The sequence below is a fragment of the Taudactylus pleione genome, unplaced genomic scaffold, assembly GCF_031769625.1.
Source record: "Taudactylus pleione unplaced genomic scaffold, aTauple2 ptg000517l, whole genome shotgun sequence".
In the NCBI taxonomy this organism is placed as follows: Eukaryota; Metazoa; Chordata; class Amphibia; order Anura; family Myobatrachidae; genus Taudactylus; species Taudactylus pleione.
The window spans coordinates 60,930-77,726 of record NW_028284919.1 but is presented as its reverse complement, the minus strand read 5'-3'; the positions used below and the strand labels follow the sequence as shown (position 1 = coordinate 77,726).

The window sequence follows — 16,797 nt, the reverse complement described above, 5'->3', positions numbered from 1 at the left end:
TCTCTTAGATGGTTTGTCAGTGTTCAGCATGGGTCTGTCATTGCTTTCTTGGGTCTGCAGCAAAACAGCACAATGTGATTGATTAAAGCTCTGTTTTAATGGAATTTTCTTTTTTGTAGGCCTCGGAGTAGAGGAAAAACAACTTTGGAGGATGAAGATAGTATGGATGGACTTGAGGCAGCAGAACCGGAAAACTCTGCAGACACAGGTGAGTCCCTGATATTGTGCTGAGTGTGTGGTTCAGTGAGAGGTGTACAAGCTACGGTATCGCCACTATTTCATCAAGTGGGATTGCTGTTTATATGTGCATTGTGTTTATTTTATGTGCTGATTAGAACAGTTGGTGATTTAAGCGTTAAATAGAAACCTTTCATGGATCATTCAACTTAAAATGCACAGTACACTGTAAGAAATCAAACTATGACTAACTCTCACAAGTATAATCAATATGTTTGGAGAGCTCATCAGAACTGAATATACGTGGCCGTGTGGGGGAGAGTTTTCTCCTATACATTTCCCTGTTGGTGGACACGTCCACTGATGCTCGCTAAAACTGAAATTACAGGTAACAGCGCATTGCGGTCAGGTGCAGAGCTAATTGAAAAGCCAAATCTCTTGAGTTCTGTCACTGTATAGAACATTTTATATATACTTGTCAGCGTTAGTAGCTCTTTTAGGTAACACAAATATTTGGTTTATCTACCTTGTAGGTGATAATATCTGTAAGGCGAAAAGCCTGTAGTTAGTGTTGCATGTTACAGCTTCCCCACAGTAGGCATTGTGGCTTTACTTCTGAGATGCATTAGAGCGAATCACCCATACCACAAACAATGTGTGTCTGACATTGTGCATAGAGCTTTGCACATAAACCAGTGTAAAACAAAAGAATTGCAGTTTATTAAAGGACAAATACTACAAACTTGAAAAATAGATGGTGGCTTTTTTTTTTTATAGCAGAGTAATATTAATACATATAAATATGTATATATGTGTTCTTATTTTTTTTATATCTCAAAAGGAAATCGAATGTTAATCCTACTTCATTGTAAATTCCTATACTCGCAGGATAACTGTCATCAGAATTGGGACTAGATCATTTGCTGCTGTCACATTTTATACTGTCTTGCTGTACTAGCAGTTTGGCCTGCGGAGTTTGGTACAAATGTCTCCTGGGGGGGGCAGCCTTTTTTACGACTCAAATCCAGCACGATTATCACTGGCACTAGCGATGGTCTTTAGCATTTATGTATTTAGCTTCTTTTATCTTTGCCAGCATACTGCCCAGTGATAATTCTGAAGTCAATTATGCTATGAGTATAGGAGTTTATTGCAAGCTCTAATTATTATTTCCTTTTGACATATTACTCATTCAACAAGTGAAATAAATATTTTGCTCTAATAAAAGAATAATCCTTTTTAAATATTACAATCCCCTTTTCTACCTCTGTTCTTCATAGTCTAGCACATGGTGATTTATCACCAAATCCAGGTCCCCCTGGATTTGGTGATAAATGGTGTGTATGCAATGGTGTGTATCTCACGTACACACCATTGCAGTTCTGTCTCCCATCACTTAAAGGAGCCGTTAATAGTGCCCTTTGCTACAGACAAGTGCATGCATCCCAGACTAACTTCCATCCGTGACCCCTTCATTTCAGACAACCTCAACCCTTTGGCATTAACAGAAGCCTTGCTTACATAATCAAATGCAGCCTTTTAACATGGTGGTCTCCACACCTTCAGGCCTGGAAACAAACAAGAAGTTAAAGCTGGACTCATCCTTTCCCCAGACTGACGGTTACAGGTCTACCAACTTTTCAGTGACTGGCATTTCTGGACTTTTTTACGTGCTTAATATCCAGATTTTAGCCCCTTCTCTGTGTTTTGCTGTTGGGTCACCTGAACAGTTCCATGGACTTTTTCAGCCAAGTTACCTATTATTATCGTCTGACATCTCCTGGATCATGTTGGGTGACTTCTTTAACATCCCAGCTACTTAAAAGCTATTGTTCAAGCCTCTCCCATTGAACCATCTTTTAAGCTCATAATGTTGGCAACTGTCTTAATCTTGTATTCTCCAGACTTTGTTCAGTTTCTAATTTCTTTAGCACTCTCTTCCCAATTTCAGGTCATCATCTGCACTCCTGCAGTCTCTCCTCCACCCCATTCAATTATTTACACACATTTATTTTAACTTTCCACCCCTCTGCCACAAATTCTGTTCCCAGGTCCTACATTCTTCTGTTTCGATCTGGCAGTCCTATTATTTCAGTTATGGCCTAAAAAAGAAAGGCGGCGCCTTCAAAAATGATTGCGCAAAGTAGGATGTCATTGATAAATCATAAACTACTGATGGCTTCTGCAAATATGCTGCTGTTTATCACAATAAAGAAAAATAAAATCCTTCAGTGTCTAGCAGATGCTTTCTCAACCCTACCACACTGACCCCTCTAATCACCATCATTGTTCAAAAACTTGCTTCATGCTCCAAGAGGGGAATTCAATTGTTTTCTTGGGCAGCGATAATTAATGGGTGCCCAACAGAGCAATTCAATTGTTTTGGGCGCCCATTAATTATTGCGCTCATCATGCCCAAAAGTACTATGTTTAGCTGCGTTAGGAGGCTAAACCTGTCTAAAGTCCTGGTTAGAGCACCCCAACCATGGAGTTTTCACATATTTCTGCTCAGCAGAGGGTGCAAGCAGTAATGTCTGCGCCGGCGTCTTTCTAGCCCGAGCAGAGCAACAATTGAATTGCTCCATCTGGCACCCATTAGTTAAGGTGCACAAACATTTTTTTAATTCCCTCTTATGAAAAAGTTTGACATGATTAACCAATGTTGTATATAATATATATACACGTCCACGACTGATGAGAACATTGAGCATGCACGTGAACCGATTCTGTTGGATAGATGAGTGACCGTGGATTATGTTGCAAATTAGCCATGGCTCTGCCTATGCAATAGTTCACGACAGACTTGGGTGAAGACAGCGGTGCATTTGTGGCTCGCAGCTCAGTCTAAAACATTTTTTAATGAGGGAATACAAAAGCTTGTTGATAGATGGACAAAGTGTATTGAAAAGCAGGAAGATTATGTTGAAAAATAATGTATTTGTCTTTTCTGAAAATTGGTTAAAGTAAATTCTATGGCCAGAGTGCAGATAATTTTTGACTCAATTTTGAACCTAGTTTGTTTTCCTACACCCTTTAAAAAGAAAGATTAAGCTTCTACCCCTTCTACTCCTCTGTCCTGTCCACTTGACCCTATCTCCCACAAATTCGTTATTCTCTGTCTCCTTTGCACATTCCAGCCTTGACTAACATGTGTAATGTCTCCTCCTCCATTGTATATGGTTGGTTCTATTCCGCAGGAACTAATCCTGACCAAAATGATCTAATCTACCACGTCCTTGCCTACACTCTCCTCACAAGGTTCCATTCTGCACACAACCTTATTGTACCCTCTTCAGTTAGGCTGTTCCCAAAACTCAACTAAGACCACACTGATTTGATCACTGCTAAATCTAAAGGATCTACTCATTTATTTTAGTTTTTGAGCTCTCTGGGGGGAATTCCATTTGTTTTTTGGGTGCCCGATGGAGCTATTCAATTGTGCTGATCAGGCGCACATTATTTTTGGTATCAAATATACAAAAGGGATAGAGAAAAGAAGAAGGAAAATTGGGGTCGGACCAAGGTATATATTATTTGGTTAGACTTCATCCCACTAATGACTAATAAACGATATGTAATAGCATCTATTTGTAGTAGTGGTGCTACTCCGGGATGTAATAGTTAATAATGCATAAGAAAAAAAAAGATTGTCCCATACGAGTGCACAGCAGTCTCGCAATAATTGTAGTTAAAACTTAGCTTCTATTGTAGTAGTATCCACTCAAGTGGTGTTAAAACACAGCAAAATAAAAAACAAAAATACTAAAGTGTGAGACAAAGTATGAAAGTGATTAAAATATACAATTGTGCCAGTTCATATATTCCTAAGTATTTTAATAGTTAGAGAAATGTTCATGATATTATTTATCTATAGAGCAGTCTCTCTATTAATTCCATAACATTCTCAAAACCTGAATTTGTAGTGTTTGATCTCCTATTGTTATACAACTAATATTAAATCAATCTCTATTAGTAAATTTTGTCCCCTATGTAATAGTCTAAATCAAACAGATCTCTGTATTATCACATACACTGTGAGCATATTATTCCAAAAGACATTCATTATGACGTTGATAAGCAGTATATATTCCAAAGGCTCTTTAGAAGATTGCAATTTGGTTATTCCACTGGCATTAACTCACCAATCTTTGATCAGGGTGTTATCCTATTAAGTATCACACTTAGAATCATTCCACATAAATAGCTATTTATTGATCTTATAGCAAATTAGTACTAGTGGGAATTCTATATTATCCTGATAATATTGTGACACTTGGAGTGGGTTATAATTAAAGGTAACTATTCCCTTAGCACTGACAGAGTCATACTCAGCATGTTGCTCTCGTGCGGCTGTCAGCGTGGTGCACACGGCTAGTACAGTTCTCCCCATCTGCTCGCCGACACAGAGGCTCATGGCCTCTTATGTCTGGGGCTGTGCGACTGGGAACGCAGCCACTTGCATTGACATTCATGCAGCACTACCATAACACGACCACTGAACGGACCACTTTTGTGTTCATTTCTAGCCACCTCCCAGTAACCGGCCAGGAACGCTTATTACTTTTCTGATATAGCACTCTGTATAATGCATGCGCTGTAGGACTTCTAATTCACAAGTTTTCGTGAATGCACAGTTGCAAAAAATCATTCAACTAAGTGAACATCGGCATTGAGAAGTCAGACCCATTTCACATCTCATCCACAGTCATTACAATACTAGTTATAGGGCTCCCTGGACTGGACCCATTTTGCAGAATGCCCTCCTTCGTACAACAAGACTCTTGCCCCAACCTCCATACCTCGAAGCATTGACGGAAAGCTGACCTCTTTATTCAAGGTTATCAAATTTCCAAACCACCTTCATTTTCCTAGGCTATTGTACACCAATACTATCCATACACAGTTCAATCAAAACTTACATATATTATTTCTTTATATGCAAATAGCTTACTGACAGAATTGCTTTGTGACTCAGCAAAGCTTTCCTTCCCTTTGCAATTTGTCTGGACCAATATGTAATATGTGGCACATTATGCATTAACCTCCTTTTTTCAATTGACTGTAAATTAGCCAGCAGGGCCCTTTGTTTGTTAATGTCTAGTTGTTTTTTTTTTGTTCCCAACAGTAAAGTCCTGCAGTGTATGCTAAAGTAATAATAATTTTACGATGTGCATTATGTGTGAACTTCAGCTGTTAATGAACACTTAAGGTGCCCACACTCTAGGCGCTCAGGTCACGATCCGATATCTGGTTCGATTTCTCCCCCTGCAGTTGTGGGCACAATTTGGTGTTAAAAACAATCCAAATTGACCCACGAACTATTGTGCATCCTATACTATTCCAGTGCATCGTGATAGGATTTTCAGATCTTGCCTGCAGCAGGCAAGATCTGATGATGCGATGTACTACCAGCGGGTACGTGCATCGTAATCGTGAGTAGAGACTCACGATTAGGACATATTTTACACGATCTGTCGTACCGATGCGTCGGAATCGGGCTGATCGTGTAAAATATTGCCTAGTGTGTGGGCACCTTTTAGGAGCAGGTTGTGTGGCACAGTCTTTACTCCCAGGTAAAGGGCCTGGATGCATTCAAATAGAGGGCCGCTTGCAGACCTGATGGCACTTACTGTAATTCTGTGCGCTCTGTAACTACTAGGCTCCCAATGGAGTAATTCAATTGTTGATCCGATCAGGTGTGAATGCCGGTGGCACGAAGTTTTCTGCTCGCACCCTCCTAAAGGTGGCCAGCAGAAATTGGTGAAAGGTCCTGGTTTTAAGATCCCAAACTGCGGTTTGTGGTTGTGCGAACTAGGACTTTAAATGGGTTTAGCTATTTTTCATGGCTAAACCTGGTCTATTTTTCAGCGCGACATGCATGAAAAAGGCATAGACACCCAAAAACACTTGAATATTGCCCCCCGATCTCCTGTCACTTCAGTCAGCATTGGATTAGTAACATTACAAGGGGTAGTATTATCTGAGTAAGGACACAGGAAATGCAATTAGTAATTGTAAGTGTTGCACCTGGTTCTGTAGATGTCTTAACCCTAAAGTAAGTTACATTGTGCGCGATTCAATTCAGCGTGAATTGAATAGCGCCGGGAGGGAGCTCCTGGAGCTATTCAATTTGGAGCGCTGTTGAGTTGGACCAATGACTTTTCCTTGCACCCTCCTGAGCGTGCGAGGAGAAATCTGGCTAATGTACCGGCCGCAAGGCTGTTTTGCGGCTTAGCAGAGCGTTAACAGCCTCGCGGCCGACATTTTTAGTCTGAGAATGACTGTTCTTTTGACTAAACGCCCAGGTAATAATCGGTATTCTGTGACTTAACCACTTCCCGTCGGAGTAAGCTTCGCTCTGAATTGAATACCTCTGGGATCCCCCTTTCGGTGCTATACAAGTCACGCTGAATTGAATCGTCAACCTTTGTTGTTTTTACATTCACTCATGAACAATACAGTTAAATTGGTGAAATCTTTAGTTTTGCTTTCTAGGTTTGCACCTATTGTGCAAGTTATGGTTGGAAGTTTGTTCTACTATGTTTTTCTGTCTTCCCTGTGACAAGAAACATGTTCCTATATGCTTAGGTAAGAAAACAAGAGAGAAAGCTTTATGGGCGCAAAAAAGCTGCCGAGGGTACTGTCAATATTCCAAAATGAATCTCGCCACAATACAATATAAAGAAACAGAAAGATAGGAAAAGAAACAACCTACTAGCGCCACAGGTTGTGTCTTTTTCCTATCTTGCTATTTTTATGTTCCTATATGCTACCCAAAAGACGCATGTCTGGTTAAAAATATTGATAAAATGTAACAATGAGTAATGTCACCTTGTGCTTATAAATAAATTTTTAAATAATAGAAATTAAATGAAAAAAAGATGGACGTATAAACCTCATAGGGGCACTCAATTCAGCGTGATTTGATTAGCGTCGGGATGGATTTCCTAGAGCTATTAAATTGGCCTCATTGTGCCCTGCATTTAGTCGGGAGAAGTCGGTTACCATGCCTTAAGCCCGGGTGGTTAGTCACTGTAACCTGCATTCTCTGACTTAAGTGCTGCACGCGCGTGTTGCCTGTTAGTGCACGCACTAAGCCAGAAAACAGCATTGCGGCCCTAGTTTAGTCGGATTTCTGCTCGCACCTCAGGAGGGTGCTAACAGAAGTCCTCTAGTCGGGAGTTTACAGTGCGGCCAATTGAATAGCTCCGGGATCTCCATCCTAGCGCTATTCAAATTGCTCTACATTGAATTGCTCCTATAGAGGAGTATTGTGATGACAGCCAGATCAGGCCTGATCTCTAAATCTGCTATCACAAGAACTTCATCACATAGCTATTACTAGATCATATAATAATGCTGTCAATAACTGATGATTGCATTATTTAAAACCAATTTAACAAGGTTTTCAAATTTTAGTATTTGATTGCAAAGCAAAAAAAATATAATTGCTGACCTGGCCAGTTGTTTAAACGGCTACCTAGTCTGGCTTAGTTTTGTCTGTAGAAACATATGAATAGTTAAATGTTTGTTAATGTTTATTCAAGATATAATTATCCATAGTCACTGCCAGGTGCCTCTTATTCTCAGGACTTAAAATTCTCAGTACTTAAAGTTGTTTAATACATGTATAATGTATTCTAAATATATTTTGGGTGCGTTACCTAAAGACTTAATTTTTTTTGTGCTTCTGTTCAGTAGCCTTGCATGATATAACATACATTTATCATATGCTTTTCTATTGGAGTTTGCTAAGAGAAGGGGGATGTTTGAATGTGAACGTTTTCCTTTTAATGACAGAGAGCCTTTGAGAGCCTCATGTAAACCTAAAAATACAGTAAAATACAGTTAGTCAGTGCAGTCTGGGATAAAGAAGAATACAGGATAAATCCTTAATATAAAGATTCTGGAAATAATTATCTAATGAAATATTATAGTAGCCGACTACATGAAGTATATATTCTGAAATCTGTCCAAGCATGGGTGGTATCCAATTAGCCCCGATATATTTTGAGGGGCGAAAAACAGGAATCTTTTTGCCGGTAATCCCTGTTTATCGTTCATTTTAGTTTTCACCTAACCTATTTGTTTGCCCTATGCGATTTGTACAGGATGTGGTATTATTTTTCGCTACACATTAGGTCCCAAAACAATTCCTCGATAAGTGCCGGTGTTGGTCTGGACTTTAGGGCTATTTGGATAGCCCCAGGGGAGCCATTAGTGTCTGAATCATGTTCGGGGGAAATTGGATACCGCCAAAAGAGTGCTAAACTGGACTCTATTTAAATGTTTAAGAAAATGTTTTTAAAATTTCACCATATTCACACAGGATAAAAAATTACTGTACACAAACACACAATTCTCAAACTACTATTATATCTTCCCAGTAATAATGAATATAGATAAGTGGGCAATCACCTCTGCAGTAGGTTTATATTGTTGGTATAATTTATAAGTCCATGATGTAGATAGCAGTCCCTGGAAAGAACTTGGGATTCCACTATATTTAATAGAGACCAATCACTTGTTGTTTATGCCAGAGTTTTAAGATGGTTAGTTACTTAGGTGGTTGTAGTGCACTTCTCTACATAGTCCGCTATATTTCTGGTATAAATCAGATAGTCCGTCTTATGTGCAGTATGTCTGCCCAGAAGCTGCTTACCACAGCTATTATTGTGCAGGCAGGTACATGTGATCACACGGCTGTCTATAAGCAGTCAGTTTGATGCTGCAAGTACAAGCGGATTACTGCCAGCGAGCTTGTATCCGTCCCAGTTCTTGGTAACAGTGGTGTCCAAGTGGCTCCTGGTGTGTCAGCGGTCTTGGGATATCCAAGCTTTGCACCAGGGATTTAGTTTGAGTAAAAAAAATACCCTTACGCGTTTCTTCGCTATCAATCACAGCGGTTTCGTCAGAGGGATTCCTTAATAGTATTTGGAAGACCTCTGACTTATTTCAGATCTCCCCTGTTGTTGTAGCATAGTGGAATAATAAAAGGTATAAAGTTCTTCAAGTCAAAGTTCATCTACGGTAGTTGTTCAAGTAACCTCAAGGGTTTCATTTTAAACAAAATACTTTTTTTTTTTTTTTTAACTTGCTTAATCAATTTTTCATTTTGCTCACAGAGGCCCCAAACCAATAGGTCAAAGGGGTAGAGGAAAAAGACCTAGCACTTTACAGCTTTCAGGGTCTAGTAAAATTATCTCAACTTGATGGGGCTTAAAATAAAACCCCTGCTGCTGAGAATTGGTATGAGTAATATGGGAGGCGGTCAGAATCCCGACCGCTGGGATTCCGGCGGTCAGAATGCCGAAGCCGGAATTCTGACACTTATCAGAATCCCGGCGCCAGCATCCCGAAGGTAAGTAGCAGGGTTGGGGGGAGGGTTAGCGTTAGGGGTTAGGCACCAGGGGGAGGGTTGGGGTTGGGCACTTAGGGGGAGGTTTAGGGTGCCGGGAGGGTGAGGTTAGATTTAGGCACTAGAGGGAAGGTTATGGTCAGGCATTGGAGAAGGTTAGGATACCGACCGACAGGTGTCTGTATACTAACCCTGTCGAGATGCTGGCATCTGGATTCTGGCCGCCGGAATCCTGAGCATGGGCATCCCGTACCCATCCCAAGTAAAATACCACATTGCTTATTATTCAGCATTTTGTTCTTCTTGGCAATTGCATCTCCACATAAATCTGACATTGACTCCTGGGCTTATTTACTTTATCTCTAGTGGAACAGAATAACATCATACACCAAGGCTGTGCTGTCTGCATAATGTGTACTTTTTCCTTCAATCAAATTCTTGCTTTGTGTTTGTCTTTTTATTGTTGTGGCTGAAATTTGCCAGATTGTATACAGCTGCTTCATGTATGGTCTGTGTATTCTTTTGGTAAATCTGGATTTTTACCATTGCCATATGTGCCATAGATGTGAAAGCCAGAAATTGATTTTTAGCAAGGTCTAATAACATTCTGTAATAAATAAAAAGGAGCTCCCTAGGTGAACTGTAAATAGGCATTTGTAACAGCATTTGAGGGACAGATAAGAGACGTGGGAGGAGGGACGGTGATGAGAGCGATATGGAGGTCGGGGGATGAGATATGAAAAGAAAATTGGGGAACAGGGCAGAGAGGCAGATGGGGTAAGGTAGAACAGGAGGGACAGAGATGAGACTGGAGGAGGAGGAGGACAGTGATGAGACAGATTGGGTGAGGCAGAAGAGAAAGATGGGGGAGCAGGGAAAGAAGAGAAAGATGGGGGCATACTGGTTTAGGGGGAGGGGCTGAGATGAAAAACACAGCTGGTGGGTGGGGATATAGAGATGAGAGAGAGAGACAGGCAGGGCAGGTAGGATAGGAGACTAGGTCTATTTACTAAGCAGTGTTATGAGACGGAGTGAAAAGTGATAAGATGCCAGCCAATCCGCTCCTAACTGCCATCTCACAGGCTGTGTTTGAAAAATGACAGTTGGGAGCTGATTTTCTGGCACTTTATCACTTTTCACTCAGTCTCCTAACACTGCTGAGTAAATAGACCCCACAGGGAAAGACAGATGGGGAAATGTTGATGAGAGATGATAGAGATGCAGGGGGAAATGTGGTACAAGGATGAGGGGGGACAGAGGCAAAAAAAAAAGTCATCATCTTTGCGTATCTGCCATATCGTACCCACCTTTATTATGAGTGTGTACTTGCACCTGCCCTATCATACACTCCATCATTATCAGGGCACATTTGCCCTATCCTAAGTGCAAATGCTCCATCTGAAAACAGGTGTATTTGCACAGCTCTGCATAGCCAACAATTCCACCAAACCACCCTCTCTGTACTAGCTTATGGGCAGAAGCTGTAGCCACAGACTTTGAATTTGCAAAAGTGTAAAGCACGGTTTGTGTAATAGTTTAGTTCCCACCACAGCCCTAACTGTGTGCAGCTTGTATATTGTCACTGTGAATGCGTGGGTTTTCTTTGAGTACTCTGATTTCCTCCCACAGACCATAAATATACTAGCATGTTAATTTGCTCGTTCAAAAATGAACGCGCGTGTGTACATGCGGTAGGGAACATAGATTGTAAGCTCCACTGGGGCAGGGACTGATGAGAATGACTGACTAAATATTCTGCGCTGTAGAGTATGCGCTATATAAAAAACAGGCAAATAAATATGTGGAATAATAATAATATACTGGAAATTGCAGTGAAAGATTGGTTTGCATAGTTTACTATTAAAATTGAGAAATGCTGGAAGCCAGAGAACAACTATTTTATTACACCAGCATAGAGATGCTGCTTTCAATGATGTTTTCCACAACAAAATAAAGCAAAACACTTTTTTTTTTGTTTCCTTAGAAAGTAAAGAACAACCCGTGGACGAGAGCGCCCAGACGGAGGTGACGGATGTTGTACAGCTAGCACCCATTCTTCAGAGCCCGTTATCTGAGGACTCTGAGCCCTGCACTGCCTCTGTGGGAGTGGAAGCGAAAAGCAGGTCTGTGTGTGAGGTGCTGAGTCAGGGCTGGGGGAGGGCTTGTTTGGAGGTTTGTAGTTAATAAGAGGATGCTGGGTGTGTGGGGATCTGTGCTACGAAGCATAAGCAGCTGCCAAACTAGGCCTTGTTTGTCTTAATTAGTGCAGTAGGAGGGATAGAGAATGATGCATCCTACGCTCTCCTCTTTTCTTAACAGTTGGATGAAAGGGTCCTGGGGACTAAATACTGTAAAAGTGCTTTTGTCTCTGTTCCCAACACATCGCCTTAAGTTAGCAAGTTACAGTTTCACTATTCTGTTTAGTAATTGTTAATACTTAATTTAACTTTTGAAATAGTTTTACCAATTTGGGCTAGAGTGTCTCAATCTAAGAACTAGAAAGTCTCTTGGAAAATAATGTTTTAGTTTAACGTTTCAATAACTGAAGGGAAAAAAAGTTTGATGTAAAAGCAACTTCTGTGTATACAAAATATAAAGCGCCCAAGGTTTTACTTCACTTTTCCTTGTAAACGTAAGCAACAAGTGTGGAAATATCTTACGATTTGTAATGTTGGAGTTTCTGCGTTCCGTGTTTTTTATTAGTTTAGAGCCTGTGTGGAGCTTCTGGTTTTAGTTGCTCTACGAGGAGGAACAGCAATTATGGGAGAGTGAATAGCTGTACATTAGAGTCACAGCCGCTGACACTGTAACGTAGCATTTCACATGCAGATACACCCACGTCACACACAGAATATCGGCATGCCGCATGTCATTTTAATCAGTAGAAGCTTCTTGTGTGTCCTATTCGCATCACTTTGTATTTTGCAATTGTAGTGGCAAATACCCAAATCTGTCTCTAGATATTAAATCATATAATCCAAATTATGTTTACTGTATGACAGTGGTTGTGACCAGATGACCTGACCTCGCCAAGTGAGCACAGATTATTTCTGATCCCACTGGATCTTGGAATATTACCACCAGTAACCGCCTGTTACTGACTCCGCCCACTGCGCCGTAGACAAGTAACACGTTGCCACCACCAAGCTCCAATGATCGGCACTTGGAGGCTCTACTCCCAGGCTTCTACATTGGCATCTATAACCGTTTCCTTCTGGGTATGTGTGGGCACGCTGCTGCAACACTTCCTGGGTAGTGTCGGCTAACTTACACTGGTCCCTCACCATGTACTGGTCTCTGCAGGGTAGCTGTGGCAGATGGCTTTAGCTTGGAGACACTGGGCTCAATCCAGGACAGCTGGAGAATGGAATAGCGTTTTGTGCTATTCTGTTGGTCACGGGCAACAAGCGTTTTGAAGCAAGCTGATGTTTCTTGCTCAGTCTTTAAAAAGGCCAATTGCTCCGCAGCATACAGGTAATCTTCAGAAGTACAGTCCTCTCAGTGAGTCAGAGAATATCTATTTTCAGAGCACGCGGGCCTGTCTTTTGTCTGGTTACAACTACACAATGCCCAGGGTCCCTTAACCAGTCAAACTATTTCACAGAATATAAATGAATCTTACGTTTCACACGAACTGTAATACAAAAAAGTGGTTGCTCAGATCAACTTAATGGTCTTTCACAGGTGCTTGAAAGGGGAGGTGTTAAACTAGACTAGAAAAAAAGAACTGTCCCCCAGCGCACTGCAATAGACCAGCAATGAGATATGGTAATAGAAATCCAGAGATCTTTGTTGCATATATTTGCAGAGATATGTTTAAGCACCAGGCCGCATCAAGGCTCTCTGTACCGGTGTCCCTTTGAGTCATATAATCGCATGCTTTTATGCCACATGATTATAGCATATATATATATTAATATATCTAGGTTGAGAGCCATCTCACCTGGAGGTACTGTAGAATCCTCAAAATAGCACTACAGGAACCAGCAGAACCTCCTAATGCTGGTCCCATCTATGCCTGTCAGAAAAGTAATATAAAATTGTGGATGCTCAGATTAATGTCACTGTCTGTCACAGGTGCTTGAAAGGGAGGAGTGTTCATCTAGACTAGGAAAACATGTCCCCCAGCACACTGTAATAGACCAGCAATAAGATATGAGTGCTGCATAATAATAGAAATGCAGATATTTTTGTTGCATATATTTGCAAAGATATATTTAGGCACTAGGCCTCATCAAGGCGTCTCTGTACCAGTGTCCCTAACGCTACATGGTAAAAGCACCCACTTTGGGTCATATAATTGCATACTGTTATGCCACATGATAATAGCATATACATTAATATACAGGTTGTGTGTTCCGTATCCAACATGCTTGGAACCAGAAGTATTTTGGATATCAGATTTTTCCGTATTTTGAAATATTTGCATACCATAATGAGTCTAAACACAGAATGCATTTATGTTTCATATATACCTTATACGCACAGCTTAAAGGTCATTTTATACAATCTTTTTAATAGTTTTGTGCCTTAAACAAAGTTTGTGTACATTAAATCATCAGAAAGCAAAGGTGTCACTATCTCAGTCGTGCTCAGAAAATTCTTGACTTTGGCATATTTAGATATGGGAGACTCGGCCTGTATCTAGGTTGAGAGCCAACTCACCTGCAGGTACCCCAGAATCCTCCAAATAGCTCTACAGGAACCAACACACCATCTTAATGCTGGTCCCATCCATACCTCTCAGAACAGTAATATAAAATAGAAGTTGCTCAGTTCTTCACAGGAACTGGTAAATTGCATTCATCCTTTCAAATATCAAACTAGTTTGACTTTCCTAAAACACAATTTTTACACCACCTTAAGCTGGGTACACACTAGGTAGTCTGCGCTATGTGCCGAACTTGACAGCTTAACGGAGTGGCCATTTAAATTTGCACGCCCAGTTGAACTGTCAATCACAGTTCTGGCCTATCTGTAAGAGTAGCGTCACACTGGTGATTGATTTTTTTATTTAAATTTTTTCAGCGATCGTTTTTTTGTCACATAAGAATTTTTTTTTTTTTTTATTTATTTTTTTGTCAACAATCTGCTGAAATGTGACCCAGCAGATGAAATTCAGCATTCTTCAAATCTGTAGTATCTGACAGTGACCTGGCGCACAGAATGTGTTTACTAATTTAGCATCTATATGTTTCCTCTGCAAGTCATACCGCAAAATTGGTGGGAAAGAAGAGCTAGCACTTGTGCAGCTGTTCTAAGTAAAATCCGGACACCATTCTTTTAACCAAATAGATTCAGAGATTTTCTGCAGTTGAACATCACATCTCAATAATTGAGAGTGTGATACTACCTTAAACTTGCAAAGAAAAGCGCTGTATGGGGTATATTCAATTAGCTAATTGGCGCGCTGGACGGGATTCATTTAGCGGGGATTCCACGCGCGGGTGTCCCTGCTGTTTGATTTTACCTCGCACCTCATGTAGGTGCGAGGTAAAATCAGTGTGAGGCACGAGCAAGAATAACACACTGATTCTGCAGTTCTCGCGGAATCAGTGTGTTCTCGCGTGGAAGTCCTGTTTTTTGACGCGGGAAAAAGCTATTCTATTGAATAGCTTAACCCCGCGTCGCGGGACTTTCACCCCTCAATTACTCGCGGGACAATTGAATATGCCCCTATGTCTACCTTAATGATCCTTGGGTAACAGCAGTCATTTGTGTTAGGTTTTATTGGTTCTCTGGTTCCTGGGATAGGTGAGGTCTATGGGGTAAAATTAAATTACCCACAAATTACTTGCGGCCCTGACGAAGTTAGGCTATATGCCGCATTTACTGTACCTCCAGATTTGCAGATTTTTGTTTGCAACCCCAAAAGGCTACGAGTAAAAAGTGTCCTTTGCGGATAATTGAATCGACCCCTATGTATTACTTAGGAAGCATGTGTGTTTATTAGGTGTGGGTTTTTGTGTATGCGTTCTATAGTTACTGTAAGCTGTATTAAAACAACATTTTTCAAAACCGTATTTACTTGCATGACTACATTTGCAATTTAACATTTGAGGTTTGTGACTAAGGGCCTGATTCACTACGGATCATGATATTGCGTACGCACACGGTTCAACTGCGATAGTATGCTAATCCATTGCGGTCGCTATGCAAACTCAACACTACACAAGGACACCCACGTTACCTTACACACATCTGTAATGCTTAGCAGAATAGCGAAACCATCGGTACAATCGTGTACCATCGCAGCCTCACACACACTTGCACAAGCCCTGACCTTACTCAGAGATTGCTAACAACCACACACGCTATGAGACCTCGCACTGAGTATGGCATCGTAGTGGCTAATTTATGCACGCCCCTGCAACGGCATGCGAATGCACTGGCATGCCTACGTGCCCCCGTCACCACCCACAAACGGTGCTTCCTGTCAATCACTCTGCTAGGGGTCTGTGTAGCCTCTGCGATCGCAGTCTCTATCGCAGGGGTTCCCAACCACTGTCCTCAAGGCACACTAACAGTCCAGGTTTTAAGGATAGCCGTAATTGAGCACAGGTGACTTAATTAGTACCTCAGTTATTTTGATTTAACCATCTGTGCTTTAGAATGGATATCACTAAAACCAGGAGTGTTAGTGTGTCTTGAGGACTGAGGTTCGCAATAGCTAGTTTGCGCACTACGATACATGCGCAGTACGCAACAATTGGCTGATTGCGTGCATATTAGCAACTGCAATCCATGCTGAATCATGCCCTAAGACAGGGGTGGGGAACCTTTTTTCTGCCGAGGGCCAATTAGATATATATCATTACTCGCAGGCACGGTGCAGGCCACGCCTCCTCTGTGTGATGTCACATGGGAGCGGGGTCACGATCGCCAGTGATTACAGCAATGCCTGGAGCATCCTGAGGATGCTTCGGGGAGCTGTAGGGGCAGCGGTATGACAGTCTGAAGCGTCCTAATGGTGGCACTACTGCATAGATTCTGGCCTCAGGGTGCCATTATAGGCACCCTGCTATCCAGATGAGGCTAGCAGAAAAAGCACTGAGGGCCAGCCCAAATGACTCCGGGGGCCTTATAAGGCCTCTGGGCCTGAGGTTCCCCATCCCTGCCCTAAGAGTACTCAACAAAATTAAGAGAAGAGAGGAAAAAGACATTCCATCTGATGACTCTATGACCCTAATTATATTTGTGGCCATCCCTTTTTAGGGTGTTAATCATTACATGGCTTGGCCTTTAGCACGTGTCTATTAAAA

The 16,797-nt window shown here is 41.3% G+C and overlaps 1 protein-coding gene across 1 annotated transcript in view; it reads left to right on the top strand.

The window, feature by feature from the left end:
- LOC148501515 (histone-lysine N-methyltransferase 2C-like) overlaps positions 1-16,797 on the top strand; it is a gene marked incomplete at its 3' end in the record, with an annotated part of 143,143 nt that overhangs the window by 65,986 nt on the left and 60,360 nt on the right. The window contains exons 2-3 of the mRNA XM_088450358.1: positions 120-208; positions 11,520-11,658. Of these exons, the coding sequence (XP_088306484.1) occupies positions 120-208; positions 11,520-11,658 (228 nt within the window). The remainder of the gene's footprint in view (positions 1-119; positions 209-11,519; positions 11,659-16,797) is intronic.